This window comes from Cariama cristata, unplaced genomic scaffold, assembly GCF_000690535.1.
Source record: "Cariama cristata isolate BGI_N322 unplaced genomic scaffold, ASM69053v1 scaffold14953, whole genome shotgun sequence".
In the NCBI taxonomy this organism is placed as follows: domain Eukaryota; kingdom Metazoa; phylum Chordata; class Aves; order Cariamiformes; family Cariamidae; genus Cariama; species Cariama cristata.
Window position 1 is genome coordinate 29,215 of NW_009607945.1, and position 24,595 is coordinate 53,809.

At 42.3% G+C, this 24,595-nt stretch overlaps 1 protein-coding gene across 1 annotated transcript in view; it reads right to left on the reverse strand.

The window, feature by feature from the left end:
* Positions 1-24,595, reverse strand: part of DOCK7 (dedicator of cytokinesis 7) — a 106,763-nt gene that overhangs the window by 12,964 nt on the left and 69,204 nt on the right. The window contains 21 exon segments of the mRNA XM_009696952.1: positions 415-429; positions 1,459-1,590; positions 2,581-2,724; positions 3,289-3,481; positions 4,927-5,027; positions 5,311-5,469; positions 6,653-6,805; positions 7,512-7,646; positions 8,504-8,600; positions 10,970-11,066; positions 12,256-12,391; positions 12,870-13,052; positions 13,968-14,122; positions 14,952-15,121; positions 18,705-18,844; positions 19,617-19,787; positions 20,795-20,908; positions 21,061-21,201; positions 21,305-21,400; positions 22,427-22,516; positions 23,730-23,822. Of these exon segments, the coding sequence (XP_009695254.1) occupies positions 415-429; positions 1,459-1,590; positions 2,581-2,724; positions 3,289-3,481; positions 4,927-5,027; positions 5,311-5,469; positions 6,653-6,805; positions 7,512-7,646; positions 8,504-8,600; positions 10,970-11,066; positions 12,256-12,391; positions 12,870-13,052; positions 13,968-14,122; positions 14,952-15,121; positions 18,705-18,844; positions 19,617-19,787; positions 20,795-20,908; positions 21,061-21,201; positions 21,305-21,400; positions 22,427-22,516; positions 23,730-23,822 (2,715 nt within the window).

A 24,595-nucleotide genomic window follows, 5' to 3' on the forward strand; every position in this document is an offset into this window, starting at 1 on the left:
GGTCTGCACATGCAGTAAACCAGTTTTGTGTTTCAGTACCTCTGAGCATTATTGCTTAAATCGACCCCTGTGGGTGGGGTGAAAATATGGTATGAAGGGATGATATTCTGTGTCAATGCTGATGAAAAGAAATATAAACAAATTATAAAAACGAACTAGTGATGATACAGTGGCTCATTCACCAAAGAACCTCATTAGTGGAACACATCAGCATCCATGCACTACCTACAGCTTCTTATGAAGAATTTCCTACTACAACCACAATCGGTTTATCGGTATTTCTTTGGTTAATGAATTGTTTAAACAGCAGACAGCAACAGAAATACCCACAACTAGCACATGTGGGCAAGCGTTGGCGTGAGTCATCTGAAAAATCTATTAGTGTTCTTTACTAACTAAAATGGAGTTACCTACCTCCCAGCCAGTACTCTGTGTAATAAAAAGTAAAAAGCGCATGTCACAGAAACCAAAAAAAAGTTTCAAAGGCCAAAACATGACCAGCAATGTAAGGTATCATAAGCCTGAAATGGTTTCAATGATTATAAGTCATCATGCATCCAAAACGGCCTTCTCTGGCCCAGAAGGACACTCAATGATTGTCCTCTATTGGTTCATTTAACCTCAGGAATCTGGCAATGCCAGAACACGGAGAAAACCACCAGACCCTCAGCTGGATCTTACGAAATAGATGCACTAATCAACATCTACTGAGGAGCTGATGGCAGCATAAGGGTAACGATACCAACAGACAAACGATGTACCCAGCAGCCCATGACCAGAACGCTGATTGGAGTGGGGGGCTCAGAGTAGCACTGGCATCTACTGGAGGAGGGTCTGCTGAGTCCTTGCCTGCCCTGACAGAAAGGCAGGCACCCAACAGGCCTCTCCTAGAAGATAACACGTGCTTCTTGACAGTTGCCAAGTGCTCTCGTCTCCTGCTTAGCTGAAGTCTGTTGAGCTCTGTGAGGGTCAGTAACTTCCCATGTCTCTCATCAAATGCTCAGCACCTAAGCTGCTGCATTTTGTACCACCTATGTTTAGAAAGGTTCCTTCAATAATTTATCCACCGTATGAACAGACAAATAAAACTCCAACATTTCTGAATGCTACCTACCAGGTTAAAGGTAAGATACAGTGGGTTTTCCCAGCATGCAAAACACAGTTTAAAAGAACATCTGAAAGGATAAACTGACAGATGATTGGAATTTTTAACTCTTGGATATTTCTGAAGTCACAATGAAACTTGGTATGCGATGTTCTCTCATGTTTCTCATGTTAAATGTCCAGAGAGAAAAAATCCTGTTAGCAATTCTTGCATTTACTGTGGATCGCCATTTGATCACTCTCATGTAATCTGATTAAAATGTTTTTTTTTTTCTTAATAGGTAGTTTTTATTTGCACTGAGTATTTGAAGTTTCTTCACAATCCACATTGCAGCTGAAAATTCAAATCATTACCTGGTGAACAATCTTGCTGAATGCTTCTTGGAGTTTACCATGAATAGTAGATAGCTTCTTGGCATCTCTATTAGCTTCATGTATAGGAATAAGGACTTTGTAAACCTCATTAACTGCTTCATACATGCCAGCCTACAAAAATAAGGTCCATCAGATTGCTCCATCAATTCAACAGCAAGAATAATACATACTACCAGCATTTAAATTATAAAACTGCAAAAGGAAAAGGTGGCTTAGATACCACTGTGATGTAATCAGCATCTTTTCTTAAAATATACCCACACATGAATGCAATAAAATCCTCAGTTACCCTTGAAATCAAGTAGCATTACACATTGCTACTAGTAAATAAGATTAACAGAATCAAAACTGGGATATTTTGGACAGATACATGCAAAAGAGCACAGGAAGCTAAAAAGAATCCTAACCAAATCTGTGGGAATTAAATACAGAAATTTAAGTGCATAGTAAAGCTTATTCTGCTTAGGTACATCTTCAACCTAAGTGACTACTGCATCTGCTTTTGGCACTCCATGAGATGGGCTTTGTGAAGTTTCCTTAGGATGTCTCTAATGGAGAGGACCCAGCCCATCACAAGCAGAGACACTGCATCGCATCACTTAGCTAGCCCACAGCAGAGGTTCTAGGTCTTTGACCTGGAGTTACTGCTGCTTGTACTGAAAAATACTCATATTTATAAATAATAAAAAAAAAAGAATGGTATTTCATATTGTGTTCTGGGAAATAATTCACTTGCTCTCCTTGGTTTCTGATGGATACGCTACTACCAGCTCATTAACACTGCTCACACAAAGCTGTCGGCCCACTCTTTCTGAAGAGGAGGGAAAACATTACGGCCTTTCTTTACTGTTGTGAGCTCCCAAATGTGCAGTGTTGAAGTGAAAGACACTGGAAACACACAAAGGCCTCTTGGTCCCAGGTCCCATTCTTTGCACAGTTTACTCGAGAGGGTAAACTGGGCTGTCTTGAACAACTACAACTTCAAATGCTCCATGCGAATTAAGTGGTTACAATAGAATTATACAGGAAATATTTTCCTTCATATCGCCCGGCAGTGTAAGATTGCTGAAGAAGATAGGTAAAGAAATTAAAGTCTTCTACCATGGAGAAAGATGCTGCAGCCTGTTCCAGCAATCCCACCAGACCAGCTTCTGTAAAATACTTTCCAGAACAGATACCTTCTTCATCTGGTGATACAACATCATCAGAAACTGCTGACTCTTCCAAAACATTGGAAGATATGTTCTAAGGAGATATAATGTAGATAAAATATTTTTACTCCATTTAAACAAGATTCAACACTTTCAATACTTTGAAAGCCAGCTGATTTTTCAATCATTCAAAATTTTTAAAGAGGGAGCTTTCACATGCATTTTATTTAATTTCCTTCTGAACTTCAGCACATGTTTAAGCTAACTGGACTGGACCATCTACACATTCAAAGCTAAGTATGCGCTTATTTGCTCTGCTCAGTATTGCCCTGCTTAACGTTACCAGTCACAGGAAACACCTTCATCAACTGCACTGACTACACACTGGCTAGGTCAAAGCAGTTAAAAACTCATGACTTAAATGGAGAAATAAAAAGAACTGGATTCACTCAGTCCGTGGATGTGAAGACTTAGGGGAACAAGGCAGTTTTCAAGCATAACAAAAATTTCCAGAAGTTGCTGTAACGCATTCTCCCCAAAACAAACTGAGTAAGTGCAGTATGAGTATGCAGGCACAGTAACAGCTGGCACACAGAGATACTGTGCCTCGGCAGCAGATGACAAAACCCAAAAATACATTACGAAGGGTAATTCCCACCTGAAATGTAACACATCCTACAGGGAGGTATTTTCGGTCTTCCAGCATGCTTAGATACTCAGCCACCAAGGCTGCAGAGTGGACCAGGCACTGGGCTGATTCAGCATGATTGCTCCTCTCGGAGTGCTTTCCAGCCATGTTCTGCAGCCACGTCAGGCGCAGGTCAGGGGAATTCTGATAGCCCTTTGCAATCCTAATTGAAAAGAAAACCTCTGTGATTAGTATTTAGTTACTTCTGCTTAATTAACAACCCCTCAGTGCCAGGCTATCCAGAAACACATGAGGTAAGAAGCTACATAGATGGAAAGTCACCCTAAATTACTTTACAGATTTCTGAGCCAGTTGGTGGCAGGTAAGCAACTGCAGCTACCCACTGATGGCAGAACGCTTTTATGGGTGACTGCTGAAGCTCTTGACCAAAGCTCGTATTTCACTTGAAGACCGGTTGTAAGCCAAAGGTGTGGGACAAGCAGAGCAGACCTGCATGGTTGCTTATGACAAAGTCTTTGCTGCCTTCTAAGAAGCCTTCAGGACCATTTGTGCAGACACCACCACACAGTTTGGTAGTTGGGATCTTAATGTGGCTCTGGAATATCTTTTGCACATGGAGACGATCACATGTACCACCACCAAAAAGCCTTTTGTGCAAGCAGGACCTGGAAGATCCTTAAGTTTTCCCTGATGCAAGCAGTGAGAGTTGTCTTTATTCAGGTGGAGGATGAGATTGTCAGAGACTGCTGAGGAATGAAAACTACTTTTATCCAAGATAAGCTACATAAATGCCAAACAAAATCTATCAACACCACATTAAAACACGACAGAGAGGTACATATTGGTTCGTGAGGACTGAGACCCACAACTGCTCCAAAACCAAGCTCTGTAAGGGCTCAAATGTACAACATTCAAAACAAAACAGCAAGTTGTTGTGTTGTTTCCAGGTGAAATGCGAATCATGGCCAGCAGTTTAAAACAGGATTAAGTTCAAAGTAAAATAATTGCTAATAAAAAACAAGTAATCAAAGTTCGCAGCAATACAATACCTCACCATAGGTACGAAGCTTTGTTCAAACCCCACATGGAGCACTGTCATCATTTAAGGCTGGGCTGGCAATTGAAGCAGATGACAGATGCTTTCTATTAACCCTTTCCTTCCCCAGAAGGGAAAAGTGAAAAGGCAGAGAGACTTGTGGGTTGGAAAATTAAAATAACTTTAATAAAACAATAACAATTACACTGAGTGTGACGTGTATGGGATGGAATACTTTGTTGGTCAATTTTTTGTCACCTGTCCTGTCCACTTCTTCCCGCAGGCGTGACCCTTTTACCCCTTTTCACATGTGAACCGTAAGAGGGCCAACAGTGACCTTGGTTCCCACAGGGATAAGTACAAACATGAGCCTTTTTGCATACCAATCTCACTGTTACCTTGGTAACAACTATAAACATCATGCATTATCAATTCTAAAAGCAGACATTGTCTGAAAAACATGTAGCTTTTCAACTTCATAAAGTGCAGTTACTTAGAAGAAACTTAACTGAAGGAAAATCTACTGAAAGGAGAACTGGTCCTGTTTTAGTCAAAACCAGGACAAGCACTGACATCTACTGTCCCTACAGTGCAATGGTTATAAACTCTACCTGTACATCAGGTCAATCAGCATTTCTGGATCTTCCTGGTGCTCCTTCATTTTAACTGTGTCAGAGAGGATCATATGGAGGTTGAACACTAGATCCTGGACCTGTAAAAAATACACTGCTATAATGAACCGGCAGTGGGAATTGAGCTACACACTGCTATGTTAGGACCACAGTTGCTCTGAATCTTCATGTGTTAGCATCTTGTTGTCAGAATTAATCAAGGACTTGGGTTTTATGTACCATGGGGATTTAAAAAAAAAAAAACAAACCACAAAAAAACTACCTCCTTCAGGGAATGCATGCAATTTCCAGCTCTAGATGGAGGTTTAAGCACAGTCTGTTAATGAACGACACATTACTTCTCTTGTGGTACTTTTTTTTTACCTGATCAGGAAATGTTGTTTCCCTAAGTTCCAGATCTTCTTCAGCATATGTCAAAATAGTCTTCAGGGAACGCCGCAAAAATTCCTCATTGAAGTTCTGGGATGTCCCCACCAGGGACGAGAGAGACATGGTCACCTGCATTTTCACCCTGGCAAAGTTCTGCAACAGAGATATTGTTATGGCGTTTCAACAACCTGGAGATACTGCAACGGTCTGCTGCAACATCAGTGCTCTGGTCATTGTACCCTCCTCCTGATAGATACCTGATACAAAAAAGAAAACTCAAGTTTTGCAAAAAGGGCTGCATTAGAGCAGTGATTACAATAAACCTCTGGTGTTTGCCGAACTTCATAACCTGAGGACAGCATTATTTAGTTCCAGGTGACGGTTCTCCTGCAAGTGTTTTAGTTTTCTCTCCTTCTGCATGCTCTCCTCTTGCATACCCTGAAGAGGACGATGCTCAACTCCCTCTCATGACACAGCCTTCATTCCAGACAGCTGCTTTTGGTTTGGTCCAGCCTGAAAACTGGAGCCACTGTTAACTCACTTTTATCAATGCACTAACAGTCCCTGGGCCCAGAACCACTGGATCCCTCCAGTTCTGCTACTCACTGTGGGGGACTGTAACCAAAGTAGTGCAAACAAAGATGTCTGGAGGAGCACTTTGTGATGCATAGCCACAGGTATGCCAGCAAAATACCAACTGGAACAGTGAAGGCTAGGAATTTTCTTGACAATTTAAAGTGCACACAGGTGAGTCAAGCTAAGATGTAATTAGAGGTAAGATCTGAATGAAAACAAAATCCCAGCATTGCTAACTCACCTCCACTAACACAGCCCTTTCAGAAAGGACACACATACTAGCTGTGCCACAGAAAGGGCTGTGCAGCCATTTCTGCTCTCACCTAGAAGTGTGCGAAATCAAGGCAGAGTGGAGTTCCTCCAAACAGTTCCTCAAGTGCAAACTGTCCAATCTGAAGAGTATGAAAACCTTCCATATTGACAGGTTTGGGAATTCTTGCAGTGGACGTTCCAGGCAGGGCCCTGCATCTCTCTATAAACCGACACGATAGGCAGCTTGCCTGCAAAGAGATTCTGGGCGTACAGCTGGAGACTGGACACTCCTGCTATGCACTGACCAGCAGTGTGAGGTACTGCAAGATCAGGAGCTAGGCAAAGTCGTGTCACTGCTGTTTGCCTCTCTTCCCTTTGCATGTCACGCTTATTTTGATGGTAAGCCCTCCAACAGCCTTTCTCCCGCAGGAATACACAGACCTCCACCCAGCAGGCCCCCACCAGTTTACATGTAATAACCTAATGGAGTGCAGCAGGATATACTCACGTTCCCAATCTCAAAGTTTTGCCTCATCAGAAGGTAAAGAGAGGCACTCGCATGCGACCGTATTGTGCTAATACTGCTGCTACAGTGTCTCAGGAGCCTCAGGCACAGATCTGCACACTGCTCAGTCTCTTCTTCAAACAGCAGCTCAGGGAACTGGAAAAACAGCACATGAGAAAATTGGTGCTTGGACAGATAGTAACAAGCTCTCAGACAAAAAGGTCAGGGCAATCCTCAGCAATGAGCGTACGCTGGCATCAGAGGAAGTCCAATCCCCTCCGCTTTGAGGGGAATCATGCTAATTTGAATCACTTCATTTTCACAGTAAGGCAAAGACTCACTGGCAGCACTGGAAGGCAACTCATTTCACCCACATCTACAACTTGCTCCTACATCTACACCCTTAGACCGATTTCCATCAGTTCCAAAAACTCAGGCTTAAAACTTCGAGCTTTTTGCAGTACACCTACAGAACCCTGGAAATTGTTTCAATTACAGGCCCACTAAAACAAATTCATTTTAAGTGAGATTCATGCAGCTTAAATTCCACCTGTACTTTGTGCTCCCTACTGGTTAGGTGCCTCTGCCCACTTACCATCAGCCAGCAGGAACCCACACCACACTCTGGCTGTGCGAACTGTACCTTTGCGTATAGCCATCAAACTCAAACTGCATAAATACAGGTACTGATCATGAAAATCAGCCAGGTTTTATCAACCCCCCCCAGACCCCACTTCTTGAAAACCAATACTGCACAAAATAATAAATGCTTGGTGAAGTGACCCCGATGCAAAGGAAGGAAACAGTCCCATTCTCCATCAGTGCTGCTCAGGATATATTATAGCATCCGCCAAAAATTCACCTTTGAAACCAAAGCCCTCTGTGTGGCGAAGCAGTGTTGGAGATAAAGTGCACTTTGGTTGCAGGCCATGCTGTGCAGAAGCACTTTCAGCACCCCACCGAGGATACTCTCTTTGGACTCCGTCACAGAAACAGTCTGCAGTCAAAAGTAAACCAAGAGTTGCATGAGCAAACGTTAACCTCCCATGGGTGTTTTGTGTGAGAGGCAGAGAATAATTCTGCTGAAAAGCCCTTTGGCATGGAGAAATTACCCACTTAGCCGGGCCTGTGAAACAGTCACATTACTGAATCAACCCCCAGGTAATGAAAACTTGACCCTGGTGGAATGACGATGCTTTCTATTGATGAGGTTCTGACCTTTGGGGACCTTGTTCTACTAGAGGGAAACTCTGTAGCTGACCTCTCGGTAGATTATTCAGGTGCAAGGTGCAACACTTCGGATTCCTGGGTCTCTCTGCAGCTCAAAGGTGGATCTGGTAAGCCTGCTACTGCCTGCTTCCAGCCCGTGCCCAGGTTTCATTTGTACAGAAAGCAGGGGACAGAACTGCGACATGTCCTCACTCACCTGTGCACACAGACCAAGGAGCCTGGAAGTTCTCCTGCACCATGCAATGTAAGTACACATACAGGAGGCTGACCTGGAAACTAACAACTTGAGGCAGATTTGGGAAGAACTAGAGGAATTGGTTAGAATAGGGCAGGACTTGGAAATTTTTACAGTTCATTACTGAGTTTTTTGAACTACCACTTCTTACACTACAAAAAGGGAACAACTTTCAAAAAGACCGAAGGAAGCTACTGCAATGTAAAACCAGATTGTTACAGGCTGAGGATGAAGAGAGGCATTATCACCCTTCCCACTGCAGCAGGGGAGTTGAACAGTTCTGACAGCATTCAAGCAGTTAAGAGCAGCAGGAAGGTTCTGTTTAACAAACTGCTGCCTGGCCAGGTGATTATAATGCTCTTACATCTCTATTTTCTTATCATCCTTACCTGTACAACTATCTCTAGCGTATCCAAAATAATCAGATTGGCTTCTGTTGCAAGATTTCCATCAATAAGTGCCTCGTGTTCTATCTCTGCCCTTGACCTAATCAGAGAAAAGAAAGTAAGAAAATTACTTTCTGTTTAAGAAGTAGACCTACGTATTTTCCAGTCAAAAATATTTTCTTATTAGCAGGAAACTCCCAGTTACAATTCATATGTTTGTTATTGGACAACACTACAAGGATGTTTCAAGGCATCCATTAAGAGGACAGGAAGAAAGACTTGGTTTTTTACATATACAAACTTACACAGGATTTACGTTCATCATGCTAGGAGAGATCACACTACTTTCTGACACTTCGTTACTCTCCCAGGAACACAACGACAGTTTAGAATCAAAGTTCAAGTCAAAATCGGTTTAGTAGCATCGTTAGGCATGCAACAGCACAACCACGAACAGAACATACGGTTTTATGTCATAGGCTATGGACACAAGGTGGTGCTACATGAGCTAGTATATCGTTGATCCCGGCAGCCAGACTGCTTGTAGCACAAAGCGCATACTGTGAGGGTGCAATTGTCATCTATTTAAACTACATTACATTACATTTCTTGAAGAATATCTTCCTCTCCAAGAAAAACGACACAATTTTGCTGTTATATGCCAGGCACTCAGTTTCCTGGAAAGTCTTACAAAGTTCATACACCCACTCACGCTGGCCACCCCAGGAATTCAGCAGCAACCACCTAATTTCAGTAGCACGAGCTGCATCTGGCAAAGATTCAGTAGTATATTTAAAGAGCTCAACTATGGCCTGCCCTACCACAGGTCCCATCTCCGACAGACCCATGCCAGGCCAAATCACAGCCAGAGTGTGACCCATGGGAACTGACAAAATCCAAGCAAAATACGCAAGAAAGGGGACGGCAGCTGACTTGTCTCTTGGACTTGCTACACTCTGCTTCCTCTGGGAGCTGGGTCATAGACCATAGCCTCTTCAGGCTCCAGAATATAAAGGTTTGGGGTCTGGCCCTATATAAAATAATTCTACCTGCAATTAGCTGTGTACAATTCTCAGTGTGAAAAGTCTTGCTTATTAGGTTTCAAAGGGCCAGGGCCAGACTCTACCTACGCAGGCAGGACACACTTGCAGTGCCATAGGAGTGGAGTGCAACGGACCCAGGTCACAGTGAGCAAGTATGGGTTAAAAAGCAGGTTTGTAGAGTTATCTAAGCAGATTATTTTGCAGGGTGAGATACCATCCTTTGACCATCAAGGTATTCCACAGCTGTTTAACATGTATGTGAGGTCCTTCTGGGAAGGAGAGGGCTCAGACCCAGTGCCGGCAGTGAACTGATGAGTTCAGGCCAAATTTTAATGTGGTGTTAAGTCTGTCCACAGCTCTGGAGTTCTGCCATGGTGGAATTTGTAACTGCATCACTTCATTAGCAGGTTGAAACACACTGGTCATTTGGCTTCCCCAACGCCTCAAAAGGACTGGAGCCTTGACAAAAAGCCACTACCAGACATAACAAGAGATTACATTCTTCTGTTGGACAAAGCAATTAAGAAGCTGTGAAGATGTACTTTCTACTCCAGGAAGCATCAATGTCTTCAAGGGTAAAATTTGGCCTGATCTCCATCTGGGCTCTGAGGACCCCATTCCTCAGTTTCTTCAGAGCTTCACTTGGGCTGAGATTGCTTTCCCAGGATCAGGAACAATTCTTTTGCTGGGAGGATGGAGACTCCAGGTTGCAATTTGAGGAAACAGAAAACGTGCACAGCAAAGCTCAAACACCACAACTCCTGAGCCCTCTGGATTAAACCACACCAATAGAGGGAATTTTAAAGGAAATGAGTGTAATAAGCAAAAAGACCTCATTCCAATCAGTTGCGCACACACACACTGAAAACTTCTGCCAAGCATCACAAACAATGCTGTGATGATTGAGTCTGCAGATGTACAAAATGGCAATTTATAAGAACTGCACACCAATGCTACAGTACCTGGCTGGTTTGTGGCTTCTAAAAGCACAGCACATGTGGAAAAACAATCAAAGTGATGGATTAGGACAGGAAAGGAAAGCAAGCTTTGACAACTCCAGAATGCTCTTATGGAATAAAGGAAATATGACATGAGATATATGCTATCTGTGAAAACTGTTAATGGATCTTCTCTCTAAATTACAGCTTACTACAGGGTTTTAAGAAGGCAATGGACTGTATCAGTCTCTTTAAAACTCATTTTAAAACCTAAGAAAGCAAGGGACAGTGGAAAAGTAAAGAGTTAGATAGGGCAGTGCTGAACTAAAAGCTATTTGCACACTGCCAGCCCTGTTCCAACTGAGGGCCCAAACCTGCTCGCACGACAGTTAAGTGGACTGCTGTCATTGACCGTCTACGGGGAGAGAGACCCTGCGTTCTCACAGGCACTGTCACATTGTTAACGTAGAAGGATAAGGCAGAGTTACTTGTCAAGCTTTTCTGTGTTTTGACGCCAGTGAGTCATATCCTTTCTCCATCTCAAATTCTCTTGACTTCCAAATGCGCTCCCAGAAGGACTTCTCTCTGCAGGATAACATCAAAACAATAGCAATCATCCAATGTTAATTTTTTTGCACGGGTAGCAACTCTAGATTTGTTCACAAGTGACAGGTGACAGCAAACTGTGACTTCTTAGAGCCCAAGGATGTGCCACGCACCCAAGATGTTTACACGGTCCCTAATTCTGTCACTGCTGAGTGGCAGCAACGAGAGTCAACTTCTTTTGCAGCAGTTTTGTATGCAAGAGAGCAATGCGCAACGCAGACCACTTTGTGTGCTCCCACACGCCAGCTCATTGTAGGGCTAACAGAGAGAGGCAGCTGAGATACTCAAATCAGGGAGGTAGCTAAAAGGGCTGGTAAGAGAAGCACCTTCCTTGGACTACATAAGGAACCCGCATATGACAATCCTCAGCAGCCTGATATCGCTGTCCTCAACCAGCACACAATAATGTTCTCAGGGTGGTGCCAAGACCCCCTTTCTTACCTCACAGTCTTTTGTGTTTTTGTTCGCACTGCTGGGAGTGCATGGGAATTTCAAGCAATAAAGGCAATCAGGCCAGATTAAGAAAAAAAATACAAAGGTTTCCAAATCTCTGAAGTGATTCATTAATATTGCTCCACAATATTTATTTAACTTAGCCCACAATGACTGGCTCCCATGGACCAGGATGCCTATGGCAGAGCAGGAGACGAAACCATAGTTCTGATTCTTGTCCTGACCCCTGGGCCATGCTTCCTCCCAAACAACATAAACAGCAAAAATCATCAGAAGGTGCTTGTTACCCCAACTACTGGCTATTTCAAGCCTCATTAAGTTAGCAGAAATATTCAGGCATTTTCACAGCTATCAATGCAAGATCAGGCAGCTTGTTTTCCACTCTGATCCTTGCACATGACATACTAGAAGGTGGCTCTGAAAGATGATACCCTGGAAGAAGTTCAGGCAAGAACACCCCATAAAGGAGACGTGATCCTATGTACACAAAAGCAATCAAGTAACAAATAAATCGCCTGTAGATGGAACTTAGGAAAAGTGCAGAGATTTTGCAGACCCAGTGAAGCACGCTGCAGACTGCAATCAGCTTTTTCTAGGGGCCTCTTTGTCTGAAGATCTTGATGGGTAGTATCCCACACCACAGATGGGTGCAAGTTGGGGATGAGAGTAACAGTTTTTGGAAAAAGGGGACAGCACAGAAGACTTCTTTACTTACCTAGCTGACCTCTGCTTCTTCGGACCATTTCCTGCCGTGCCCCTATGCTTCCCAAAATAGCTTCTTCAAGTTTGGCTCTCATGTCTTTTGACTTCTTGAATGTCAGACTGTTCATTCTTTCAAATACCTTCTTGCCCTGCAAGTTTCAAATGACACCGTAAGGGAAGATTCTTTCAATCTGGGATATTTTCTAAGCATCGGCAACTCAAAATATCTTTGCTGTCTAAAGACACAGAGCAAGAAAGGATCACCGGTTTAGTTGCTAGCTAATCTACCCAGACTCCAGCATTGCTACAAAAAATTCTCTTCTTGTTGACAGTAAGCAAAATGACTGAGAGTTATCCCCTTTCCCTGTAGCAGTTCCCAGATGAGTGGCAAGCAGCACAAACTGCTTAAGAAGTGAAACAAGGCACAGACACTTGCCTGGCTGAAAAGTAAACATGGAAAAAGGCTAGAGGTTGCACAGAGATATGCTTAGCCTTGAGATTTTGAATAAAGGAAATACTTAAGAGAGAGCAGGAAATGCCTTTCTGCAGTAGTGCAAAGGACAGAGTGTGAAGTTCCTCGGCAAGCCCTAGAAGGAACTTCAGGAGGTTTAAACAATATAGCAGTACCTTGTATTCAAAGCAGGATACGCAAAGATAAAGCAAATCCAGCAGGCGATTGAGCTGCAACACTGACAGGTCTGTGAACCATTTCTGCAAGACACTTTCATCTGCGTTCTTGAGCACCCATAAGAGACAGATCAGAAGGCTGCGGCTAGACTCCGTTGAGAAGGTGGAGTGCTGCCTGCCGCTCTAAAACAGACAGGTCAAGACATTTACCACAGTGTATTTCACATCCAAACACTTCAATCATCACTAAAAGGATCTGTACCAGCTACCACCCCAGCCTAAATAATTACCAAATAGGAACAGAAGGTGAATAGACTTTTTTTTTACTAACAGCCAGGAGATACACATTCCTCTTTCTCAGCCTAACAGCTCAGCGGACCCCACAGATAGCCTAGCCACAAGAGTGAAGCAGCAGTCGAACCAAAATAATCACATTATGTGAACGAGTTTCTGTTCAGGCAGCGAACACCCATTTCCCTCAAGATGCCTTTAATAACTTCCAGCAGGTTAACAGTTAAGCAAAGGGGGTCCATTCATTAGCTCATGTATGAATCAGTGTCTGACTCACCGAGTGCACCTAAAAACCAGCAAAATAGGGTCTGGATGCAGGAGTAAAGGGAGGAGGAGGGAGAAATGAAAGGGCCTGCCTGCTACCGGAATCAGGAGGATTTCCTCCCTGTGAGAGAACAGGGAAAATGGCCCATTTATGCCTTCAGCTAGGTGGGATTTAGATGCAGTAGGAATTTTTCCTTACGGCTTAGAGCTCATTATGACTATTGCACTTTACAGAGATTTTATCAGATTGCTTCAGAGAAAAAGAATCTTTATCAGAAAAGACAATTCTTCCATTTTCTGAGGTTTGTTGATTTTTATCCCTGCTTGGCATTTTCTTATATCCTCTCTGAGACAGGCACAACAACATGCAAATGTGATTTGTTCCTGCTTGTCTCTTCTCCTCTGCCTCCCTGTGTAACAGTCAGCTGCAAACCGATATGAGTCCCTACCACTCACTGAGCAGCCCCACACGACCTGCATGCATAAATATTTGCTTGTTGACAGAGACTGAGGGTCAAGGAATAGGGAGAGATGGCTTTGTACCGATGAGGTGAGTAGAAAACTGCTGGGCCGGGTAAGCTGAGGGACCGATGTTCCTGCAATGGCCATGGCAACTGTCTGGCTTATCATGCTCCCACCCTCACTTTCGTAATCATCAACAGCGACGCAGCTTGGCCTCCCTCGCTGATTGTGACTCTCTGCGGAGAAACATGTGCAGTCAGTCAATCCCCAAATTCACAGTTTCTCTCCCCAGCCTCCCTCTTCAGTGCTAGTTTCACTGAACTGTCTGGGAATGCAAACTGAACATCATCACACTCATGGGGTCCTGCAAGTAAACAGGACTATTATTTGAGGTCATGAAAAGCAAAGAAAACAGCAATTTTCAAATGCAACCTACACAACCTTAGTATCTAGAACCCTTCTGAAAACAGACTTTTGTCCCTTTGAATACTTCGCTCCGAATCCTTACCTTGCAGCTTTATTGTGTCATTAAACTCAAAGGACGTAGAAGACAACTCTAAATTCTAAACTATTTCAGATTGGACTCCCTGCCCTGATTTGAAATAATCCACCTCTGCTGCTCTTCAGGACACTTTGCAAAGCACCCCTGAAACGAACTCCTGACAGAGCACATACTAAGAGGAAGAAGAGGAACTCTCCTTATCCTTTGGGGCTGTTATGGGAATTGTACAGTATGTGGGGTGACTTTTTAAGCAGGTCAGAGACACAGAGGGAGGCTGGCTATGCATATACAGTAGCCAGCCAGATGTAAACTAAAATGCATTGCTAGTTTTTCGCTCCATGCAAACAAGTAGGCAAATGCAACTTTTGAGTGTTAACAGTCATTGAAGATATATTTTGCAGGTGCGGTTTAGGAAACGGATGTGAAAACATGTCAAAGTTATAATTCAGAAATAGAAACAATCTCATCTAACAGTAAAGGGTTTTGTAGTTCAGTTTTAGAACCCAAGCACTCAAGTCTTGTGAGCAGATGAACATATATTCAAAGTACAGAATAGAAAATACCTGTAAAGTCATAAAGCTGAGGCACGGTTTCCATGATCACGCCAATCAGAGGTAGATACAGCATTGCCACCCGGGCCTTTACCTGTGGGTCAGCGTACCGTGGATCCGAGTCATGACTGGACAGTAAATTGTGTACCATATTGATGACCTTCTTATGCAATCCAAATAAACTGTTAAAAGAGAGTTGGGTCACACAGATTAGTTAATATCTTCAAAGCAAACTACACTTTGTAACTAAGGGGCTTCAAAAAAGAAAAAAATCCCGGTTTTTATTTTTAACTTCACATAAACTGCCATTACACGTATTTTTTGTTCTCTCACGTATTTTACAAATGGCTGGCTTTTCACTGTGCCATATAAAATGCACAAAAATATCTTGTGGAGGTGCACACCCAATATAACGTGAACACTCTCATATTTTCCATACAAAAACAAAGCCCCAGCTACTGCTATGTTGAAGTATCGAGTCTACTAAAGACCGTTAGGAGAACTTAGGGAATACGGAAAACAGGGAGAGAAACTTGAGAGGACAGTGGGTTTAGTGAAACTATTCATTGTGTTCTTTTTTTATTTCTATTTAACACTATTTACAGAGAGAAAAGCCATCCTAAGACAGAACGTTGGTTTTATCAAATAATTAGGAAGTTTCTGCTTCGGTTCCCCGACCCTCCATGCAATTATTCAACCAAAACTGTAGACCACAGATCCGTAACTCTGAACAAAAAGTCTCAAAGAAATGGAGGGGTAGAAGGAAAAATGGCAAAAAATGGCCTTCCTCATTATTGAGATGCAAACGATGGCAGGGCCCAAGCATCACCCCCTTTGCAGGGCACCCTGCATGAGCCTACTCAGTTGCTCATGCCTTGAAAACACGAACTCCCCTGAATCTCTCAAGAACTCGCTCTGCTCCTTTCAGTCCCCTCAGCCACCACACAGAGGCAAAACTCTCTCAGAGCAAATAGCAGGTATCTCTGTAGCTATTTGCTTCTGTAGGCAAACCAGGCCAAGAAGACAACTTTACCCCATGCATGAAGCAGCCAAGGAAGCTCATACATTATGCATTAGCAAAACATAAGCTTCAATGTTCAGACCTGAGGTATTAAAACAAGTGCTGAATTTCAGGCAGTATCCACTTTACCTGAAAAGTAGAGTTGAGTTCTGGTTAAAAAAGACAAGAGGCTTTTGACTGGATTGTTGGGGGTTTAAAATGATTAAAAAGACATCAGCACAGGTTAGGAGGACATTAGCTAGTTGTAGCTACACGTCTTGTCTTTCCTGTGTTTTTTAATCACGCTGTAATGAGATCCTACAATTGCTTGTTCGTGTAATTAGTGAGACCCTTAACAACTAGGAAGGAAATGCTTATTTAAGTGACTGGTTCCTTCAGATTAAGGTTAAAGAAAAGTCTTTGAAGGAGTGGCACCTAAATTGTGTTTCTAATAGTTCAAGAGAAACTATCCTGCAGGCCATAGAACTGCATATAGGGAAAACACATCCAAACAAAGCAGTGTAATTCAAACCCAGGGCTACATGGATTTCTTTTTCACTTTTCCAGAACAGAGCAGGTACCGTGGTGGATCAATACACAGCGAAGAGGAGGAAATATGGCCCATTAATCTTTCTGGCTGATAATGCAATGAATTGATCTTGCCGCCCTCCAACTGTCCCCTCTGTTATCTCAGCCCTGGCCCGAATTTGTGTGAACACTGCACGGTTTTGGAAAAGTGACTTTTGTCACTGAATACCGAGGGCCAAATTCCGATTTTCTCACTTCTCTCCTGTACCATCAGTCAATATGGGCAACATGGGCACTACGAAATGAACAATATGACTTAATAACCAAAGCACCACAGCTTTGTTTGCAGAGGCAATCTGCTCAGGGTCTAGCTGCTTGGACTCACTCTCTGTAACTGTCACATTCGGCTGGCTTCCTTCATCTGCATGCTGTATTGTCCTTTAAACTGCAAGCACTCTGGAGGAGGGCTGTAATGTACCATGTTACTCCACAGCACCTAGCACAGAGGGATCTACCTAACGCAGCATCTTCAGGCACCAGGGTACTGCAGCCTTTTCTGTCCACCTCAATCCAAAGAGTTCTTATAAAATGGGTGAGCTAACATATTCTGCAAGTGGAGCAAAAAAAGCAAGGGCAGAACACATTTAAGGCTCTGTATCACCTACCAAGACCTAAAGCAAAGCTCTAACACAACAAGCAACTAGATGGACATCCCTCTCCACTCATGCTGCAGGATAATGCAACTGGGAATAATTCTGAACTCTTTCCAATGGTGGCCAAAACATTTTAACGGCAGGCATGTCTGAACCCTCTACTAATAACCTGCTGATGACACTATATGACTGTTAAAAGTCTTCGCAAGCAAGGGAAGAGCAGATCTGAACAGACTGGTTTACTTATACAGTGGATCTACCAGGGCAAATGCAGATGGTTGAAGGCTGAGAACAGCTAATAGGCTACAAACTACAAGTCATTCTGGAAAACAATAAAAACCAAACACATTACTGGTATACATCTCCATCAAAATTCAGAAGCTTTGATCAAAATGCATCTCCAGAGCTGAACTCGTATCAGGGGGCTGCTTCTGTCTTGACAAGGGTTGAGAAAGGAGCTGTCTCCCCAGTGGACACCAGCAAGATCATGCTGATAGCTCCTTCACGCAGCTGCGCAGATATTACCATCCTGGTCCAAGCTTAAGTGCTGAGAATAGCAAGGTGAGAGAGCTCAAGAGGCAGGTAGGTGAGAATGGAAAGGTTGTGAAGAACAAGGGAAATATGACCAGAGACAGGACCTGATTTCTAACCAGTGAGCAGGATGTTCCTATATTATAAAAAGGATTTCTGCAGACTGTGTAGATGGGTAAAGATTTGCTGGTTTTGCCATTTCAGGCCAAACAAATGGGACTGCAGTGTGCTATGTACATATACAAGAAAATATTCTAATTTACGGCACCACTTTCTTCTCCAACAGGAAACAGAATGAATGTTTAACTTCTGAGACCTCTTGGTACAGGGGCAGAATTAACCATGAATCACCAGCATTTGTCGACTCGGCTGATATTTCTGAGTCCAGCTTGAGAAAAATGCCTGTGAGAGAACTTAGGACTGTGGAAGCAATCAATAATTTCTATTGAAACCCATTCTAAAGAGGCAAGGCAGAATACAGCCCTAAATAACACAATAACAGACTAGATGTCAGGACTACAGGCTACACTCCTACTTCAGAAAATTATTTGCTGCACAAGCCAGGCAAGTCACCAACAAACTGCATGCTTGACTCTATTTGTCTATTTATGTAACCCACAGGGGCCTCATCAATGCATAATTTATATTTAAAAGCAGCTGGGAGGACCACAGGTGAAATACATTGTAACATTTAAAACCACCAGCAACAGAGATCACCTAAATGACAAAAATTATTTTCTTGTTACAATTGAGAAAACCTATTTTCCTCTTAGGGCTCCAGCAGTGCCCCGGTGGCAGCTGGGGGCTCCAGCAGGAACTTCTTTCCCTTCTTCTCAGCTGGAAAAATGTGATGGAAATAATATTTAGCGTCAGGGCTAAGGAAGCAAGAAATACGAGGGGCAGGGAGGAAGAAGAAGATTCTTAAAGAACTGGTTTCTTATCTTCTCAGCTCACAGATTTAAATCAATTCTGGCCATGCCAGAACTTGCTTTGCATCCATCATTTGCTTGGAATTACAGAAAACTCTTGGGAAAGAAAATTGTAAAGATTTACCCTTCTGCATCAGGATCTAAAATGACAGCCAGTTCTGTTAACACAAGCCCGGCCAAGTAATGCTGTTGGCGGAAAGGCACAGACAATTCAAACATATTTGCAATCTTCTGGTCTTGGACATTTGTGGAGAACCCAGAACTCTGTGAAAAAATCAAGTTTCAGAAGTTGCATAATGAGGCCCCTTGGAACACAGAGTCAAAGCTTATGACATACATTAGAAGCGTTTTCAGAATTAAAAGACAATTCCACATAATCTACTTTTTCCCTTTTTTGTTTGGATCTAGGCACATCCACTTACATTAAATCCAAGCTCACTAACTCTTCTATTAATTCTGTTGTTATTGCCTTCCTATCCACATGGCAGGCTTTAGCGAAGTTAAGCTGAATAACCTTTGAAAGTGGATTAGTTAAACTTTTAACTCAGGTATGGATGCTCTTATTCAGGCTAAAGAAGGCTTTAATTTGATTTAGTTTATGCAATTTTGAAACTAATTAATCCACTTGAATGACACACTTGCTAATTCCAATTACTTTTCCTGAGGAGGCTAGGACTAAGCTACAGCGCACTAGAAAGACCCTTGTTTTATAAGGAAAGGGTAACACTGGGCAAAGCCTTTTCTTTAATAGCTCATTTACGTTAATGCGTTTCTCCAATATAGGAGGGGACAAGTTCCCTAAGGACAGTGTGTGGTCACTACAAGGACAAGGATATAGGCATTCTTTTTTCAACAATAAAAGATCAAAAGAAGTCAAAACGTATGTAGTGGGAAAAACTAATTTCTAAATAAACACTTCCAAAAAATATTAGCAAGCAGAGACTGAAAATACAGGTGATACAACTGCCTCATATGATTTAAATCTCAGAACAAAGCTCAGTTTGCCTTTCCATGCAGGATCCTTGTCACAGTGTACCTGAGAAGTTGCTGAAGACACAGACGGTGATGGAGATGCAGGTGGTGTGAGCAAGCTGCAGGGTAAATTCAAGGTGACGTAGTGTTCATGGCTGCAAATGATGCGAAGGAAGTCCAGCCTCAAAGATGCCAGGTTACTTGGATTTGTTAAGGAATACAGCTTTGAAGACACCTGGCAAGTTTAGCCCAGAAAATTGAATTAGCACCAAGAGAGTATAAACACAACACGAGCCCCCCGTCCCACCACTGCTCCCCAAAAATCACTGCCAAAGCAAGAACTGAAGAGCTTGATATCATTAAATGGTCACATCCACATCACTTCTTTGTGCTACAGATTAAACTTCTGATGTGCAGGAGCCATACACATCCCAGCCAACGGCATATAGGTCAATACAAGATGTAGGTAACAGCCATATATAAGTAAATGAAGAACTACGTACTTCACATATGATATTCACATCCTATTGATTTCAGCAGGGAGTTGTGAGAAGCAGGATCACACAGTGTGATGCATTAACAGGTCAAGGATACAGAAGGCAACAAAGCTCAAATGCTATTGCTGTTCTTCCCCCTTACATAAAATGTTTTAGACTGTGCAGCAAAAATGAGTCTAAGCCTAAGCTCCTGATACCTCTTCATCTCCTTTGTACACAGTGTCAGCACGGATGTTTGTCGTTAAACAAAACTTTGTGGTTTGAGGTGATTTCCCTGCCACAACATTGCAAATAAGCTTTCCAGTGCATAATGCAGGAATGTTCCTTACGGGGGAGGGAGACCTTGCATCCTCAGAAGAATGGATGGGGAGCTTAGTGATCAATATGATCATACAGGGTCAATGTGTCCTTGAGAGACCCGCTGACAAAACCACGCTAGTCTGAGCTCCCTCACAAAACCTCCTACTAATTTTTGATTCAATTACTCTGAACGTGGTGAGCAGAGGGAATAATTCTTCCTTCCTGCTGCATGTCCATTCACTCAAGGGAGTTACTCCTAATTCACATTTAAGAGTGTAATCAGAGAGGCGTAAACTCTAAATCACCACTGAGAACACCTTGCTTGCTCTAAAAAGACCTGAATAGCAGAATTCTGTGTCCATACTTTATTGCCTGTCCAAAGAAAGTTAGAGTAATAGGCTATGTTATGTTTCAGAGTTGAGTCATAATATTTATCTGTATTCACCTGTTTGTAGCAGGTCTTAATAAGAGCAAAAACAAATCCTCTGTCCATGATAGACAACAGGTCATTGAGGAAAAATGCAAGACTGGTGTTGAGCCTTTCAACCATTTCTGTATCCTAGAGAGAAGGAAGAGAAAAAGGGGAAAGAAAATGAAGAAGAGCACACTGTATGTTTTCAAACAATTCCTGGTCTAGGCATCAGCAAACAACATGCAGGAGGTCTGGTGCCTGAGCTCTGACCGGGGTTCAGTTTAATTGTTTGCCATTACCTTCTGAAACCGAGAGACTATATCACCAGCAATTGTGCTGACCAAAGCAGTTACATCATCCATGAAACGCTCAGGAAAACGATTCTTTCTTGGTGCATCCAGTTTGTCAGCAAAATACAAATGATGCACCATGCTCTTCACCTATAGGAATATAAATTACAACAAAGTCACTTGCAGTTGTTGCCATTTGGGTTTTAAACTACAAAGGGTAAGACAATAACCAAGGTGTTTCCAGTTTGCTCACCATCAGCTCAAAGAAGAACCAGGCCTGCTGTAGTGCTGCCTCCCGCACACTCCCGCTGCACACAACCCACTGTAAGGCCAGTTCTTCATGAAAAAGCTACACAGATTTAAATCCAGAGTTAGGTTGAGCCTCAAAATCAGCTCAAAAAACAGTCCGCATGAGAAACGGTAGCACGGTCCATGGAAAGTATGGCAAACAATGAGGTTAAGCAAAATAAATAACTGGGAACATGACAGCAGCGGTGGCAACCCTTAAAGAAATCCCCAACTAACAATGAAGGATGATGTTATGATATGTGATGTGAGAAACGTTTCACAGCATCTTGCTCCAAAATTGAATTTCAAGTGTCAAAAGAATTTTCCACCCACCCCAAAAAAAAAAAAAAAAAAAATTTTGGTGCTCGAATTAGTTTAGTTTAAAAGTCTACCTTTCTGCCTGGTCTGATTTTTGCAGGAAAAAAGGAGTAAAAAGTGGACATATAAAGCGATTTGTACAAAGATGTATATTAACTGTGAGAAAGGACTTAAAACAGTAAGAAAGAAATGTGGGGCTAAGAAACACCTTTTTGATTTCTTTTCTTGGGAGGACCAACCAACAGACTGGACATTGTCAGTGATCACATTTTCATTACACAAAAAGTCAGGCATTTTGCCTTTCTGACATTGTTTAGTGGGATCTCGTCTCCATTAAAGAAGTGCACTTTCAAAGTAACTCCCATTCACTTTCTGGAGTCGCTTTGGATTAGCACCTATATAACTGAGTTCAGCACACATCCGTACTGCTAGCCATCTAACACATTATAATTTTGCACACAAGAATGTATCATTTACATGTCTAGACAGTGCTATTCGTATTTTTTGAAAGCCAGTAATAAACTGGCACCAAACACTATGGACATTAAATCAGACAAGCTACTCCTGATCATTTTATTCTTCCCAATTCAACTCTGTCAGAATACTTCATATTCACTACAGCCTGGATATTCAGAGGTGCTAAGCAACAGCAGTTCCTAATGACCTCAGAAAAAAATCAGGCTATAAATAAAAGAATAGATTGCATCATGTTTCCAGAATGACTTGACCTCCCTGCCCCACAATATCAATTGTCTTCACTGAAATCTACCTTTTTAGTTGGTAATCGTCCTGTTAATGTTTGTAAGAAACTTGACGTCTCAGTGTGCGAAGACATACGATTACAACTTCGATCCGTAGCCTACGGAGTGGAGATGAATGAATGATGACAGGACATTAAAGTTTGCTGTGGATGGGTTTTGCAGCTCAAGGACAATGTACGTTTACAAAAATACTGTTCCAACTGTAGGCTTTTACTGTCTTTACACCTTTTTATGCATTCTCAAACTCTTATTCATTTACAGATTTGGTTTAAACAAAATGACAGTACTTTTTATTGTTTTAAGACATACAGGCTATTTAAATAACTGCATGTTCTTATGCACAAAGACACTTAACGCTGCAAAGCATGAAACTTTTTCATCATTGTATTTTATCAACATGCATACATCGAGGAGGTAATACTTGTAATTTCAGTCCATACCTCTCAAGCTACCAGAGACCAAGCACATGGGGATGTACCCCACAGTGATGCTGCTACTGGCACAGGGAATGAGAAAATTACTGAAGTCCTGTTTCTGATGGAAATAATTTGCCATGAGTGCAAGTGAACTCAGACTAAATATTTCCGAAGTCTGATAAACTTGAAAGGAGGTACAGTTGAGAGGTACGTTCAAGGCAACCATGCAGTGGAAAGCAGCAGGCAATAGGGGCTAAATAAGTTAATTCTTTCTGACTGAAGCTGCGATAAAGTTTTCATACTTTGCAACACAGAACAGATACAATTGGCCCTAGCAAGTCACCGGCTCCAGTACTCAAATTCACATGTTTTAAGAGAAAATTTTACATGTGGTCATCAATTTGGGTTTAACAATATTCCACTCAAACAGTCATGAAGGATTACTTGATGATGAATACTAAAAGCTTGATGAAAATGGCAAAATGGTTCACAACATCAAAAGAAATGGCAAACATGGACAAAACTATGAAGCTCTGATTAATGTTCCCACTTGTGTGGGAATGTGCTCCACCTGAAGCTGAAACTAATGAGAGAGAGAGAGAGAGAGAGAAGAAAAGAAGAGCAGACACAGCATTTACATTTCACAGACCAGCAACCACTGAAATGAAAGAAGGGGACACGTTCACACATTTTGAGGTTTTTCATGCAGTGTGGTGAGGTGGTGGAGAAGAAGATGCTAATTTATAAAATAAAGCTCACCAAGTTTTCAAGGAATAAATAAATAAAAAATAAAAAAACCAAATCACCAAAATTGGAGTATACACTGAAAGGAAGATATTCTACAGGGAAACATCAGGGAAAACAAAGCCAGAAAAACCTCTACCGAAGACACCACCTGTGTTGACTCTGCACTTGGGCTGGGGTTGGATCCCCATGGGGCTGCTTTTGGACCACCAGTGTTTACCCAGGAATTGGAGCGGTCTAAACCCTGGGCATGTAATAGAAAGCAGTTGGGAAAGGAAAGAAATATTACATGTTGCATGCCATACAGTAGTCAAAGTTTAGTCCTTAAAAGCAATCAAATTGGGTACACTGCAAACACATCATCAGTTAGCACTGTTAAAGCAGCCTGAATTCTCAGGTGTCTGTCCAGATATTTTAGTCTAAAGAATTATTTTAATATCTCATCACACACATATACCACATTAATACTGTCAACAGCTCTGGTCCAACCTGTCCTATCTGTAATGCCGAACATTCAAAAACTATCCTCCTCCTGAAAATCCCATTCTTACTTTGATCAGTTTAAACCCATTCACTTCAGTAGATGGAGCCAGCCTAGATTTACAGTGTGACAGAGGAAAATTGGTGCACAGATGTGAAAACCACAAAGGATGCTCTCTGAGGTTTCCAGCACTTTTACGGAAGACTGCTTGTTAGCCCACAGTTTATAAGCTCTACAACTCTTACGGAAATGTGGAGAGACTTTGAAGAGACTGACTGTCAGCTCTCACATGGTCTCCTACTCATGGAATACAAATCCAGCACTGCTGGTAGAGTAACCCTGTGAACAGGATTTCACATGGACACTTGGGTATTTTCTCTGGGCAGTGTAGCAAAGAGGGGAAAGAGCACATACCTTTTCTGGAACCAACAGGCTTTGCCAAGCAAATATCATCCTGCTTTTTAAAAGCTCAATCTAGTTTGTACTCCGAATTCTACTCTTGCAACGGATCATATGTGCAAAATTACTGTGGATCC